Source organism: Haliotis rufescens, unplaced genomic scaffold (genome assembly GCF_023055435.1).
Source record: "Haliotis rufescens isolate VD_foot unplaced genomic scaffold, xgHalRufe1.0.p SCAF_18, whole genome shotgun sequence".
Lineage (NCBI taxonomy): Eukaryota > Metazoa > Mollusca > Gastropoda > Lepetellida > Haliotidae > Haliotis > Haliotis rufescens.
Window position 1 is genome coordinate 20703657 of NW_025963868.1, and position 16148 is coordinate 20719804.

Sequence of the window (16148 nt, forward strand, 5' to 3'; positions counted from 1 at the left end):
GGTAGGACTTCTCAATTCGTCATATTTGGTAGGACCGAAACTTCAAAGGTATTCGGGGCGGTCGGGTAGCCTTGTGGTTAAAGCGTTCGCTCGTCACGCCGATGGCACGGTTTCGATTCCCGACATGGGTACAATGTGTGAAGCCCATTTATGGTGTCCCTCGCCGACCCAGGTACACAGAACAAATGGAAGCCGTATTCGTTAAAATACGATATCCATATTTGTGCTATATATACCACTAAAAAAATGTTGAGGACTACCCGATTCTTACATATATAAATGACAATAGTTCATCTGTCATGGCTGATTAGCTTTAGTAAAATAAAAATATAAATAAATAAGTAAATTTACAAATATACAAATAAATTAATTAACTAGAATTAAACATAGAATCAGTATTAGTCCAAAATATTGATTTATAAAACACTTTTCCTCAGCGAGTGTATAAGTCCGTCTTTATTAACTTTGATGCTGCAGTAAAATGCCTGTCATCAAATCAAGGGAGGTGACTCTGATTCTTGCGCGACATAATTCATGAATTATCGACCAATGAGAATCCAGCATTTGCGTCGAGTGCCGAGTTCAATCCAACATGGTTGTGTTTCGGCCTGATCCGTGCGGTATCACCTGCATAATAATTACTTACATCGCAGTTCTTTACGCCGATTATGTCGTCGTCCGACATTTGGTCATCCCTTCGATGTCTGAGACGTGAGTTTTGCAAATGATAATATTTATGGCACATAATGAACCATTATAATGGGTTGAGTCAAGATAGGTGTCCTGTCGGTTGAGTCAACAATCGTCCGTCACTCAGTGAAGGTATCTGTCATGCTTCTAATTAGTGGTTTGTATGTCTATATCGTAATGAAATGTAGTTTACGTCCTGTGGACGGGTTGTTTTCAAGTTTACTCGTCTTTACTCTGATAAGGAAAACGGTTCTATGCGACGGTCGACCCGATTTCATTGATCGTGTTTACAGTTCCACACTTCCTAGTCAACGATCACAGTGTATGCTTTGCCTCTAGTCATAGCTATTTACACACACACATGATCTGTAATTGCTGTGAATGTTTACATAATGTGACATATAATGAGCGAAAAAGACACAAATTGTTTCTGAAATTATGATTATCCTACCATTTACAAGTATTTGAAACCACTTCCGATATCAATGTTATTATGAAACATGATATCACCTATGCTATTTTGAGGATTTTAGAATATAACCTGTCACAGCTGTTATTGTGCTACTAAAATCTAAAGCTCTATTTTGTAGGTCAGTCACGATTGCATGAATAACCAGCTACAGTTTGGTTAGAATTCCTAAACAGTTAAAAAATGTGCAAACTGATATATTCATAATACTGTTTTAATATTATCAGTAATCATTTACAGATAGTTGGAGTGCAACAGTTTATCAAACCATCGCAATTGTTTGCCATTTGATATCAGGAGTAGATTTAACTGTTGAAAAATGTCACCCCTTCTTCATTTAATTGGACACTGCTTGTGAATCATGTAGTTTTGAAGAGAAAATATTTAGGGGGGATGAGGTCGGTGGATGGTTAAAACAAGGAAAGATTTATGTCGATCATCTCAGGAGAATGACAACCCTCTGCTATTTGTAATGTTGTGTACACCATCTTTATTTACATTGCTAATTTCTTATGTGAAATATCAATATTATGTACAGCCTCGTATTCCAGCGTATTCTCACAATCCTCACATCGATTATCTGTACCGATTGTCATTACATATCTTCTTTGTTAGTAGTTATCTTTGGGTTGCAATCGTTCAGCCACTGTGTTTATCTATGTAGTCCAGCTACATGTATGGGGAACAACTGACTAGACACTTCCTTCTCAAAAATAATGTCGTCGAATATATGACATCAAGTTGCTAGCAAATCTCCAGAGATGACGTCACAATAGAACAATGTTTTATCATGAAATGAACCACGCTTCGTTCTTAATTGTTCTTTTCAATTTACAGAGTAGCTGTCTTATGTTTGCTCATAAATCATCATAAAAAGGCAAATGGAACTGGAAGCCAATATTTAATCTCAGAGTGCGGGAAAAGGCGTTTTAGGTGTTAGGAGTTCCAACATTTTCAGAGCAGCGCTAGGTGGCTATGTGATCACAGTTTCAGCCACTTCGCAGCCTCCACCATTTAGCATGTTTAGCTGTATGCCAGTTAGTTTGGAAAAGGGCCAGTTATTTTTAAAAGGAGCAAGCCCTGCTGGCTACATATGAATTTGTTGTTAAACTGTGACAACTGTCACAATACTTTTCCAATAGTGAAAAAAGCCCACATCATACAGATAGTCTCTCCTTTCAGGTACATTTAGAAAACTGTCAACATTAATATTCATTCTAATGACAGGTACAAATAGTTTTAACTTTCACCTTACGTTCATACGAAATAGGAACTTTTGCATTGAAATTCCGTGAGGAATATTGGTTATTGTGGTACTAATTGTAGATGTTAATAATATTTTGATATCATGAAAACAGGGAAATAGGATATGAAACGGTTTAGAAAAGACGAGTAACCAGTTCAACACTTTTCAAACTATGACATCCCAGCTGTTTGTCTTTATCCTGTTGCCGGTAATGTTAGTTTTGAATTATTCAAACCATTCAAATAAACAATAATACCCCATTCACAGTTTTTACGTCTACGTGCCCAAACTTGGCTCTTAGCATCATTTTCAGTTGATTTAATGTTAATTTAATTGTTATGATATGACTTATTAGCTGTGGGTGCTGGACAGAAAATATGGCTAAAGATTGCAGAGCCGTGAAGCTCCAGGGTAGAATAGGTCTTCAGCAACCCATGCTAGTCCAACAAGAATTATGGATTATTTGGATTTGTTTTTTAATTGTAACATTGATGTTTCCTTGATCAATTATTATCAGATGCATCCAGATTTACTATGTCCCAAATTTTAAACAAAATGCGGTGTTAGATGTGTGGCAACATGAATATTGTATTGCTTATACAGAAAATAAATTTTTAACATATTTAAATGAAAAAAAACCTCATTTGTTAAATTATTCAACTTGTTCAATGAATGATACTTGTAGAATCAATGGAGACAGATTGTGCCACCACATCTTCTCAAGGAAAGGGAGTTAACTGACGATAAAAGCTCAGTCAAAACAATCTGATCGGTTATCATGATCCAGGTTGTAATAAAAAGAGTCTTATCCCCCGAAGTGCATCAAACCACTTCAGCACCTTGATTAAAATGAACAGATTTGGACAATATCTGTCAACGCCCAGTTGACGGTACACAAACAGAGCTACAGATAAGCAGCGTATTTGCGTAAAAGACCCTTAAAATATTCAAAACCCTATTACTTTCAATTTACTTGCATACAGAAATGCATGCATTAAATGAAAAACTCAAATGTATAAAAACACATCACGTAAATACCCAATGAAGCTCTTTCAGCATGCGTACAAAGGGGCTCATTTCCAAACACAATTGATGAGCTACTTTACTTTCCGAGTCAAGCCTATATATTTAGAACTGATCATGATGATCATCTAAAACATTATTTCATTTTTTTAAATCTTAAAAAGTTCACTGATTTGGGGAAAAATCCAATAGAGTGATGAATAGATGAGTGAAAAAATATTGGTTACCCAATGAAAAATGTAATAACCCAATTAAAATAGAAACCCTGGAGTAAAAACTCAATTGCTAAAAAAATTATCTGGAGCTCTGACATGCTTTGCAAATCCTGGCTCAGGAGACTAATTATTTAGAACAACTGGTTTAAGTGTCATGCCCCAGAAATGTGGCTGCAGAGGACCGCCATGCTGGAAGGGTCCAGGGTACTTATGACAATATATAATATCCTCTATAATGGAGGAGGAACTATCCCCTGATTCAACTCGGAGGTGATCACTAACAAGGTTTTGATGTTTCCTGTGTTTGATGCTACCATGCTACATTCATCTTCCTGAGGTTTGGGTGTTAACTGACTGGAAATCCAGTTTCCACCCTTGCTGAACTAGGCTGGAATTTCATGGTTCTATTGTAGATCCACTAGTGGTTATTACAAATTATGTCCTTTCTCTGTTCCTCCTATTGGCCAATCAGATTCCACCTCAATGCACTCCATATCACATTTGTTTCAAACAAAAATGGAAACCCCCAGTCAATAAGATCTTTCTTGTAATAAAATGGGTCTTATCTTGTGTAGTGCATCAAATCTAGTGAGCACCTTGATTACAAGCATGAAAAGATTTTTAAAAATATCTGTTGATGCCCAGTTGACGGTACACATGATTTGCAAATCCTGCAGTCAACCGAAATTTTCACAGCAGCTGCAATATTGTTTATAAACCGAATGTCTGTTTCATTTTTGGACTATGTATAGATTCGTTAGTCCTGTCAAAACACATTCATGACCAACTCGTGTTATTCAGGACAAGCCGAATAGCGACTCGTGCCCCTCTCATGGCCGTTTTTCGACCGGGTTCCGTCTTAGCTCAAACAGGCATACCTAAAGTAATTGTCAACTCGTCATGTTATGGTTCACATGTATTTCCCCCATATATTATATATATTTCAGATGCAATTTAAAGCACATCTGGACATACAGTATGATTGAACACATTTAACTGTGCCTTGGGTATATTTTTAGATGCATGACATATGTAAAATCAAAAATTATTTTTGAGGGATTCTTTGACGAAGAACTTGAAGTCATACGCGCATTCTGATTGGTTTGTCATATTTTCGCACATAACATTCCTCGAGGGGGGGGGGGGGGGGGGGTCAAGTCTTCTTGCAGGTTACAGAAAGGGGTGAGTGGTGATCATTGGTCAAAACAGTGCCTCCCAGTTTGGACATGTATAGTCAGTTATCTCCCTTGCCCCAGGAAGCATGGGAAGATGGAGTCCCCATTGCCCAACAGTATTTAGAATGTACATCATTTTCACTCTGTCTCTGGGTTAGGAAAATGACCCATTTCCACAGAACTTTCATTTGGCATTGTATTATTATTTAGTTGTGTTGATTTTCGCATAGTAAACATTTTGTCTTGATAATGCAGGACCAGCTACAAACTCTTAGAACGTCTTGTAAAAGATGATTTTCTATGGCTGCCTCTACTGATTATATACTTTTTTCTCGATTTTAATACAGATTGGACAAAATGTTTTTGGGTGGATATACCTGTACACATGTATGTACACTGTTCCTTATCTATGCATGTTTTGCTTGCAGTTTCTGGGGTGCTGTCCATGTGGTGGTGTTCAACACGATTCTGTTCCTGCTGACAATATCTCACATGCGGGCGGTCATGTCTGACCCCGGGGTGGTGCCACTCCCCACCACCAGTATCGACTTCTCCGACATGCACTCAGGGAAGCAGACCAAGTGCTCGGTAGATACATTTTGTAATAACAGGGCAGGGATTTATCCTGGATTCTCAACTGAGTGGGCCGCCTTCGTGGTCTAGTGGTAGAGCATCTGCCCAGAGAGCGGTATGTCCGGGGTTAGATCCCTGGTCGTGTCATACCAAAAGACGTTATAAATGTTATGGCTTTGTTGAAGTGACTTTTATATCACTGACCAATTCGATCAAAATAACAGACCTGTTTCCTCCTACGGTGTCTCTGTAGTTCCTTCAGACTACATATCCAGTGACAACAGTATGGATTTTAAGAATATATAAATCAAGTTCTTAAATGATGCATTAATATAACTTCTAATTTGGAACATATACAGTAGACATCTTTGCACAAATGCACACACAACTACATATATCTAAATAACTTTTCGTATTGGTATCGATCGTCTAATTTACCATCGGTGGACCAAATTCATGTAATGGAAATAAAATTTTGCATTAGGGGTAATATGTATCCAGCAGATGTTTGGAATGGCCGAATGAAAGGTTGATGACCTTGATCAGTTGATGTCAACTATGGCTAAGCTGTTAAAACTGTATGCTAAATCAACACAACAATATAAGGACTGATACCATGAGATCTGGTTGTGTCATACTGCCTCAAAGAGGGTACTGACGTTAGTTTATTGTAACATGGTGAGGTCAACTTCACCTGCTTGCAGGCTGGTAAAAATGACTACTGGCAAATAGCTCAAACTACAGACAGACTCTCAGTGAAATAATACAGAGAAGTTAAGGGTATACAGGTCTGGAAATCTACATTGTAGATACTATCCAAATGCTTTTGCAGGAGTGGTAGAACTGTTGCATTAGTATCACATTAGTGTTTTTAACTATGGGATTGCTTTTGCAGTAGATATTTTGCCCCCTTAAAGTTTAACATAGGTAGTATGTTACGTATTGGTGACACGTGAAGATCTGGGTTAGAATAGCTCTTCAGCCACCCATTCTTGCTGTAAGAGGCAACTATACTTGTCGTATGAGGCGACTAATGGGATTGGGTGGTCATGACTCCATGACTTAGTTGATACATGTCATTGTATTCCAATTGCATAAATGGACCTCTTGCATTAGGGCTAATAAAAATCAAACAGATTCTTGAAATGGCCAAATGAATGGCTGATGACCTTGTGAGGTCAACTTCACCTGCTTGCATGCTGGTAAAAATGACTACTGACAAATAGCTGAAACTTCAGACAGATTCTTTGTGAACTAATGGAATGTGATGATGATGATGATGATGATGATGATGACCCATGTACCTGTGTTTGTGTTGCAGGGCGATGGATGGACTGTTTGTATGAAGTGCGAGACGTACCGGCCGCCACGAGCTCACCACTGCCGCGTCTGTCGTAGGTGCATCCGAAGAATGGACCATCACTGTCCGTGGTAAAGAAATAGTGGCAGATATTTTTGTAGCTGCAGTAAAATACGTTTATAACGAACACGCCATAACGAACTGACCAATATAACAAACTTATTTTTAGTCCCAGACGTTGATTCACTGTGTTGTCAGTACTTCAGTAGGTTGTATACACTACATTCTCCCATCACCCAGTATTTGATATACGGTAATGGTAAAACTCAACAAGACAGTCAGGCAGATGACCCTTAATGTTGCCTGCCCATCTTCCAAGTTAACTGCCTGTATTCAGGCATTATACATAGAGAAAACTCCTAGCAAAAACTAAGAGATTTACGCGTCGTGAACCAGTTGAAATAATGCAAACAATTTACTTGAGAATCTACGAGGAGTTATAATAAAACTGAATCAGTAAGTAGTCTTACAATTATATGCCAGACAGTCGGGCAGGTGGGGAAACTATCAGGCAGCCAGACAGAAAGGTTTCCAGCCCCGGCAGGCAGTTGTGACGGACACTGCTAATACTCACGATTACATATGTCAGGTTGAAGAGTAGCTGCTATTTTTATCCAACAAATCAAGCCACAGCCTGGTACGAACATCGGTGAAACGTGCTCAGCTCCAGCCAATGAGTGATCAGAGTTTGACCTCATCATTCCCATCTTCCCGAGGCAAGTGAGTTAACTGACTTTAAAAGTCCAGTTTTCACCCTGAACGACCTAGGCTGGTATTATGGAGTTACGTTTTGGCTGGACTAACGAGTCTATGCATAGTCCAATCACGCAACAATATCGAAATCCGGGTTGTAAAATGTTTTCGGTTTTTGGTTGATTGCATATTTGCAAAGCATGTGCACCGCCAACTCATCAACATTTATTTTCCAAAACTGTTCATGTTTTTAATCAAGGTGCTCACGTGTTTTGATGCACTTCACGATGTAAGACTCGTTTTATCACAATACAGATCTTGATTATCGATTAGATCGTCTTGACTGGGCGCCACCATTTTGTTTGAAGCAAATGCTAGTGATACGAGAGGTGGAATCTGATTGGTCCATAGGAGAGGCAGAGAAGGGACATAACTCGTAATAGCCACTGGTGGCGCTACGGTCGAGCCCAGTAATTCCAGCCTAGTTCGGCAAGGGTGGAAACTGGACTTTTAAAGTCAGTTAACTCTCTTGCCTCGGGAAGATGCATCATTCCTAACTCAAAGAGTCGTACCATCTGCTCTGCACATTGAGTCAATGTCAGGCAGCTATTTTAAGGGGTTCTCAAATTCATTGCCTCGTTATGCGTGATTTATGAACAGGTCCATTTCATTAGCGGACAAAAGTTCACCCAAATCACTCCCAGGGATTTATCTCGATCTGCCCAAAGTCTTCAGCAAGTGTCAATACATTTTCCAAATGGGAATTTCCCAGTCCATGATGATTGTTGTTATGACTAATGTAGATGACTCGGCACGGTTGACGTGTATCATGTTGTATCTGACTGATAACAAGGTCATTGGACAGGAAAAGTCTTTAATGTTTTAATTTCATATTATAACAAAGAAGGCAATGTTAATGTATAATGTTAAAATACACCAGAAATTAAGAAAATAAGAACTCTTCAAAATCCCAATTTTAACAAATATGATATTTCCCCTACAGGTCTGACAGGGGCACATAGTTTGGAATGCTAGATTAATGCCTGCCACTACCATGACTACCACATGGCAAAGCGGCCGTATGGATTCACGAGACATGGTGGAAAGTAGTGTATTGACGACTGACTCACGGATAATAGTTTGGGAGTCAAAATTTCCATAAATGTTATGAAATAGCTTCACATATATCATGATATATGGCATATCAGATATCACACAAACCATTTTATACTTTGTGTATAAATCAATTTCAAATCAATAAGCATGATACATCTACCAGAGTGGCCCAGTCGTCTAAGGTGCTGCAATTCGCCGTGCTGAGTTGCGTCCCTTGGGCACGTCAGAATCCTATGACTGTGGGTTCCGATCTCAGTTCACCCCGATTGTGTTTCTAGGTGCTGTGGGTTTCACCAAAGTGGTAAATGTGTAAGACCTGCATCACTTTGGACTTTCCTTCCACATGAAGTTGGTACTCCATGGTATAACTGGAAGACTGATCATAATGCGCTGAACCCAACTCACCACCAGGGGCGAAACCAGGGTGGAACATTTTAGTATCAATATTAATCGACTGAGAAGTATCACGATATATTGAAATCTTGATTAATAATAAGATTAATTATTCTGTATTTGTATATATATATACAGACCCAAAAAGGTCAGTGATCATGAATATTTGTGGGGCTATTTTTTTGCAGTGAAGACTGAGCACACAATTTAATAAAAATATCCCCAAAATATTCATGATCCCTGACTTTTGTCAGTTTATATAAATTACCTATTGAGATTTAATTCAAAATATAGATTAGGCTGATGTTTTAAATTAATATTTCTGCCTTCTCATGGCCCACCAATATTACTGTGGAAGTGAATTAGTATCAATGTTTCATACATTTGCATCGATACAGTATCGACTTTGATAATTTACCGATACATGAATATCGTTATAAACAGTGACATCCCAGTCTAAACAGCCCATCACCTGGGCTTTCTTGACACATCAAGCTGACTATCTATTTTGGCTTGGACGAGTCTAAATTTACTATGTTGCTACTTGACCCCCTATTACCTGACCCTACGCGGGTACCCACGGTAGGGCTCAAGTTGGGTACAAAATGCTCAATGGGGAATATATTATTGTTTTACTTGAGCCCTGGTAAAAAGTATTTAGATAAAGATATATAAAATGGTTTAATCGTGCATACACTGAAGTTGACTGAAGTTTTGTTTTTACTCAAGCATAAAAGACCTGTGGAGATCCGGGGTAGAATAGGTCTTCAGCAACCCATGCTTGCTGTAAAAGGCGACTATGCTTGTCATAAAAAGCGACTAACGGGATCGGGTGGTCAGACTCTCTGACTTGGTTGATGCATGTCATTGATCCCAATCGCGTGGATCAATGCTCATGATATTAATCCCTTGATTGTCTGGTCCAGACTCGATTATTTACAGCCTGCCATTATATAGCTGGAATATTCCTGAGTGCGGTGTTAAACAACAAACCAACCAACCAACTCAAGCATAGAAAAGTCAGAAGGAATGCGGGCATAGTCAGAAAGAAATGCGAACATTGGCAACTTGTACCTTAGTGTAACCATGGAATTTTAGTGTTATTGCCATAAATAATATATCACATGACTAAGCACGGGTCTGGGTAGTCCTGTGGGTACCAGGGTCCTTCACAGTACCCACCTGACCTGAGTACCCGAGTTACCCATCCCAGCCCTACTATCTATGATATTATGACTGTCCCAGCCCTACTATCTATGATATTATGACTCAAATACTGTTGAAAGAGTCGCTAACACCAACTGATTCCCTTGTCACAATGGTAAGCAGTCATGCTGCAGGTTGTAATTTTGTCCTTCTGTCTTGCAGGATCAACAACTGTGTTGGAGAATTTAACCAAAAGTTTTTTATTCAGTTTTTATTTTATGTAGGTAAGTAAACTTAAAGTCTTATTGAATTACATTTGTGATACCAAATTGACAAGATCCAATCTCATTAAAATCAGATCTTAGTTCTCGCTATCGCTAAACAAAGATCTGAGGACATCCCATTATTTTTTTGGTCCAGACTATAATTATTTTAAGATACAAACAGTCATCGTGTAGTTGGAATATCGTCTGACCCAGTCTCGATTATTTACAGACTGCCGTCATATAGCTGGAATATTGCTGAGTGCTTCGTTAAACACACACACACACACACACACACAAACAAACAAACAAACAAACAAACAAACAAACAAACAGTGTTCCCTCCCTATTGCGCCCTTCAGTTTAGCCTGAGGTAATGCATGCATATATCTGCGTTTGATGACTGTGAAACAGTTACTGGTATTCCGGAACTTATTATTCAGACTTCGATTCCTGACATGGGTACAATGTGTGAAGCCCAATTCTGGTGTCCCGTACCGTGATATTGCTGGAAAAGCCATGTAAAACCATACTCACTCACTCACAATTTTTCAGACAGTAAATTAGGTTTTCTGTGAAGTTGAACAAACCAGCATTTTATTTAAAAGAATTACAAGTTTGTGTTTTTCGTTTTACTCCAGGGATGTCAAGTGTTTATGCTGTTACCATGGTGATAGTGGCCTGGATAGTGGATCCCACCCCTGTTGAAAGTATCCGCCATATCAAATTGTGAGTTATCTCTCTTGTCCTTGTGGCATTTCAATTCATTTTGGGACATGGTCGATGTCCTTAAGTTTTAAGACATCTCTCCTCCCCCCCCTCCTCTGAAAATGTTGATTTCCTGAGTTTAGTGGCTTCCCTTTTGTCCCACATTCCTGTGTTTATGTTTTGCTCAGCTTTTCAAGAACGTTTATCAACTGAAGTTATTTGCTGGTGTTGAAAGTCGTGTTGGGTTTTCATGGTTCATATTTGCCATTCTCTGTTACATACTGCACTGGTGGATGTAAAACTGTTGACTTTTCACCAAAGAATCTAAACACAATCAGGGCTTTCCTTCAACAGAGAGTTGAACTTTTACCCAACTGTAAACATGTTACATCCAAAGTGGTCAATGATGTGGATGATAATTGATGATATATACATATGTATATATATACATGATATAGTTGTGTGTTTTGTTTCAGATTGCATTCCATAATTCTGGTGATAGAGTCCATACTATTTGGCCTGTTTGTTATAGCAATAGGATGTGATCAGGTAAGTCCTCCAAGTCTCTAGTGAATTCAGCTTACTGTGCATCTCTTCAGCTGACCCCTGTGTTATGGCAGAAATTCTGTTTTAGATGGCATTAAACCAACTCACTTACCCTATCGCTGAACACCCCTTGCTGTTGCCCACAATTAAACTGAAACATTTGTCAAGTAATTATTCATAGACATACTCCGATGTGTGAGAAAAGTCACAACCTGACAGCTGGACCTGCAGATGTGCATGATCTGTGAGAACCGCGAAGATTCGGGGTAGAATTGGTCTTCAGCAACCCATGCTTGCAGTGAAAGGCGACTATGCTTGTCGTAAGAGGTGACTATTTGGATCAGGTGGTCAGGCTCTCTGACTAAGTTCATGCATGTCATCATATCCCAATTGCGTTGAGTGAGGCTCATGATATCAATCACTGGATTGTCTGGTTCAGACTTGATTATTTACAGTTCGCCGATATACAGCTGGAATATTGCTCAACACAGGCATAATCTGTGATCACAACATCAAGGATGCAAATGTTTCCGGCTTTTAAAAAACAATTCACCCGAGCACGTCCAGCATCACCATGGTTGCCTCCCAACCATCTGGGTCATGCAAGCTTTTCATGCCAGTCGACCTACATGCGCTGAACACAGGATCTCCCCAACCAACTCATTCTCTTTCAAATCGCCACATTGTGGATACATGTTTTAAACACCAAGGGAGCTCTTTTTCCCAATTTAGTTTGCCAGTCTTCTTCTTCTTGGTCGGTTTTTCATCATGGACGAATAGTCCACGCACAGCCCTGCATGTCTTTCTTGCAGATTTCTGCAGGCTACTTTGGAACTGGTCTGTTCACATATGCAAAAGCTCTGCGTATAAATATGATAAAAGATTCTCCCGTATATTTTCCTTTTTACTATTTTAAAGTAAATAAGTTTTAATTTCCCTGATACATGTTTCATTTTGTTTGATGTATATTTTGTCCCTTAACCTGTTTTGTTGGAATAACAGGTCTAGAGGACTTTTGTTATATAGTTACCCTTATATAACCAATGTTATATACAATAACTTGTATCTGGTATCTGTGGTTTATTTTCGGTACAGAAGAACTGTAAGTGTGGGTATTTTTTTTAGAAATCTATTTCTTCTCTTCATGAACAGTAACTAGTAGTGATGTGTTGTTTTACATGATTCTTTAAACTAGTGGAACAGCTTTAGAATGTGTATTTTGGGGTATTTGTTTTAGATATGTTGTTGTTCTCTTTTATTACCTTGCAATTATATACAGATCACTGGTTTAGATAATGTGTGTTCGTTTCCTTGAAGATATCGTCAATTTTGAATGACGAAACTGCTGTAGAGCATGTGAAGCGAGAGGGGCCACGTCGTCAGAAGAAATCAACGATGGCTTTGTTCCAAGAAGTGTTTGGTAGAGGTAGGCAGCACTATACACTCGTCCTGAATACGCTGGGACTGCTACTATGCTATACAGTGTTTGGTAGAGGTAGGCAGCACTATACACTCGTCCTGAATACGCTGGGACTGCTACTATGCTATACAGTGTTTGGTAGAGGTAGGCAGCACTATACACTCGTCCTGAATACGCTGGGACTGCTACTATGCTATACAGTGTTTGGTAGAGGTAGGCAGCACTATATGCTTGTCCTGAATACACTGGGACTGCTACCATGCTATACAGTGTTTGGTAGAGGTAGGCAGCACTATACACTCGTCCTGAATACGCTGGAACTGCTACAATGCTATACAGTGTTTGGTAGAGGTAGGCAGCACTATATGCTTGTCCTGAATACGCTGGGACTGCTCATTGCTATACAGTGTTTGGTAGAGGTAGGCAGCACTATACACTCGTCCTGAATATGCTGGGACTGCTACTATGCTATACAGTGTTTGGTAGAGGTAGGCAGCACTATACACTCGTCCTGAATACGCTGGGACTGCTACTATGCTATACAGTGTTTGGTAGAGGTAGGCAGCACTATACACTCGTCCTGAATACGCTGGGACTGCTACTATGCTATACAGTGTTTGGTAGAGGTAGGCAGCACTATATGCTTGTCCTGAATACACTGGGACTGCTACCATGCTATACAGTGTTTGGTAGAGGTAGGCAGCACTATACACTCGTCCTGAATACGCTGGAACTGCTACAATGCTATACAGTGTTTGGTAGAGGTAGGCAGCACTATATGCTTGTCCTGAATACGCTGGGACTGCTCATTGCTATACAGTGTTTGGTAGAGGTAGGCAGCACTATACACTCGTCCTGAATATGCTGGGACTGCTACCATGCTATACAGAGTTTGGTAGAGGTAGGGACCACTATATGCTTGTCCTGAATACGCTGGGACTGCTACAATGCTATACAGAGTTTGGTAGAGGTAGGCCTTGTATCAGTATTTCAATCAGTATTTGCTACGAAAATAATCACTATGACTGAGTTTTAGAGTTTGTCTTGAACAGCTGCACGTTCACTGTGAACATTTTGTTTATCATGTTTTAAATATCATAGTAAAATTAACAATAACTGATTCCTGACTTATGAAAATTATTTGTAATTATGAGAACTATCGCTTTGTTTTGCAGTTGTTTGTCCTCATTTCCATTACAAAATCTACGACTTGTTTCAAATCCCTTTTTTAAATGTCCTTTTTCTTCAAGAATTTGTCTGTGTAAGGGAGGTAACTCTTTGAATGACATTCAGAGGATCACTTTAACATGTTTAACAAGTTTCTAATTTTTCGTTCAAAGTCTTGGGAAGTATTCAGAAGAAGCATAGCAGGGTAACTTTTTGGGCCATTGAGTTTTTACTCACCTGTTTTCATTCACATTAGGTATTGAGGTATTGATAGTTTTCCGTGGGTATTCAAGGCAGGATAGTATATTATCAAGATCACATTGACCAATCCGATCTCATCATTCTGACATGGAGGTATGATTAAGTGTTATCACACTATTCGGGGTTAGAAATTAAGACTAACCTGCTAGCCAGGGGCTAGTAAAAATGCCTGTGGGCTAGTAGAAATTCTCCAATTTTCCCATTGTTTTAACATTACCATGATTACAAGGGCGTTTTGTTAATGTTTCAGGTCACCCTCTGGTGTGGCTGTGCCCTCTGCACTATGACCCTGTGACCCCAGAAGTGCCCATGCATTACAATGTGTGACATGTCAGAGGTCAAGGTCAAGGTTGGCTGTGTGAATGTGAAGGATGCCAGGACGGATATGTTTTTAGTATTTATCACTTTGATGTGTCACCGTACAAGGAATCGGTTGTCAGTCATTGCATATAGAGCTGGCTACAGCAAGTTTTTTTACATGATCTGTGAGCTGTTGTCAGTGAATTTGACCCTATTTTATCTGCACCCTTAGACACACTGGTGCCCATGTGGGCTGCAGCACATGTATACTCAACAATAAAAGTTACTGTCATCAGGTTCTTATGGCCTCAGAAATATGTCTTTTTTAGAGTAGTCAAGAGGACTAGTGTTAACCTTATTTCACTAGTCCTCAGAGTCTGTAACTAGTCCTGCTTGAACATGACACAAATGCTTTCTAGCGTTTCTTTACATTTGCTGTCAGTTCTGTTCAGTTTCAATTTGTAGCCAAATTAAAGCATTGGGAACTGGTCAGTGAGGACAACCAGCACTGGCTTCTTACTTGTCCTCCGCACAGTGGAGTAGTCATGGGCTAGTGGGAATTTTAAAGGCTGTTATGCTCATACTGTGATATTAAAATCAACAATAGTAAACTCTTTCTTCAAAGACATCAAGTGTTTCCAGGGCATTGGATAGCTTTTTCATTTGTCATGCTGAAGGCCGAGTTTCATTGCCCCAAATAGGTACAATGTGTGCAGCAATCTACATGGTATTGCTGGAATATTGTTAAAAGTGATTTGTGTGTTCTTTACACAAGCTTTTATAAATAGTGTGGCCATGGTCATTATAAGTATATGGATTCTGTGGTATTTGGTTGGCATTTGATTGGCATTTTATTGGCTAACTGAGCAATTTTTTCCTATTATTGTTTCCCACTAACTGACTAAAATCCGGGTTAGAATAGGTCTTCAATAACGTATGCTTGCCGTAAGAGGCGACTAATGGGATCGTGTGGTCAGACTCACTGACTTGGTTGATGCCTGCCATAGTATCCCAGTTGCGTAGATCAATGCTCCTGATGTCAATCACGAGATATCTGGTCCAGATGTGATTATTTACAGACCACTGTCATATGGCTGGAATATTGCCTAGTGCGACGTTCAACAACAAACAGAGAAAGAAAGAAACACTAACAGACTACGGCCCTTCTGAGTGGCTACTGATAGAATGGACAAGGTTTGTGTTGCATCAGTTTGCTGCATGATGTTTCTGATTTTGTATTGTTATCTCGTGTTTGTGTTATTGAGTCCCTTATGTTTTTGTGTTTATGGAATTATTATGGTGTGCATTGTTTGTGTAAATCTGTATGTCCACTGGTTTTTATGTTCTTACCTCCATATGTGGGAAAGATACTGAGTCAATTAGA

General features: G+C 39.3%; 1 protein-coding gene across 1 annotated transcript; it reads left to right on the top strand.

Moving 5' to 3' along the window:
- Nucleotides 1-579: 579 nt before the first annotated feature.
- Nucleotides 580-15793, top strand: LOC124148003 (palmitoyltransferase ZDHHC3-like). Its single transcript, XM_048398397.1, has 8 exons — nucleotides 580-711; nucleotides 5247-5406; nucleotides 6713-6822; nucleotides 10322-10383; nucleotides 11004-11091; nucleotides 11547-11619; nucleotides 12934-13042; nucleotides 14715-15793. The coding sequence occupies exons 1-8, from the start codon at nucleotides 593-595 to the stop codon at nucleotides 14789-14791; spliced, it is 798 nt and encodes a 265-aa protein (XP_048254354.1). The 5' UTR covers nucleotides 580-592; the 3' UTR covers nucleotides 14792-15793.
- Nucleotides 15794-16148: the final 355 nt, after the last annotated feature.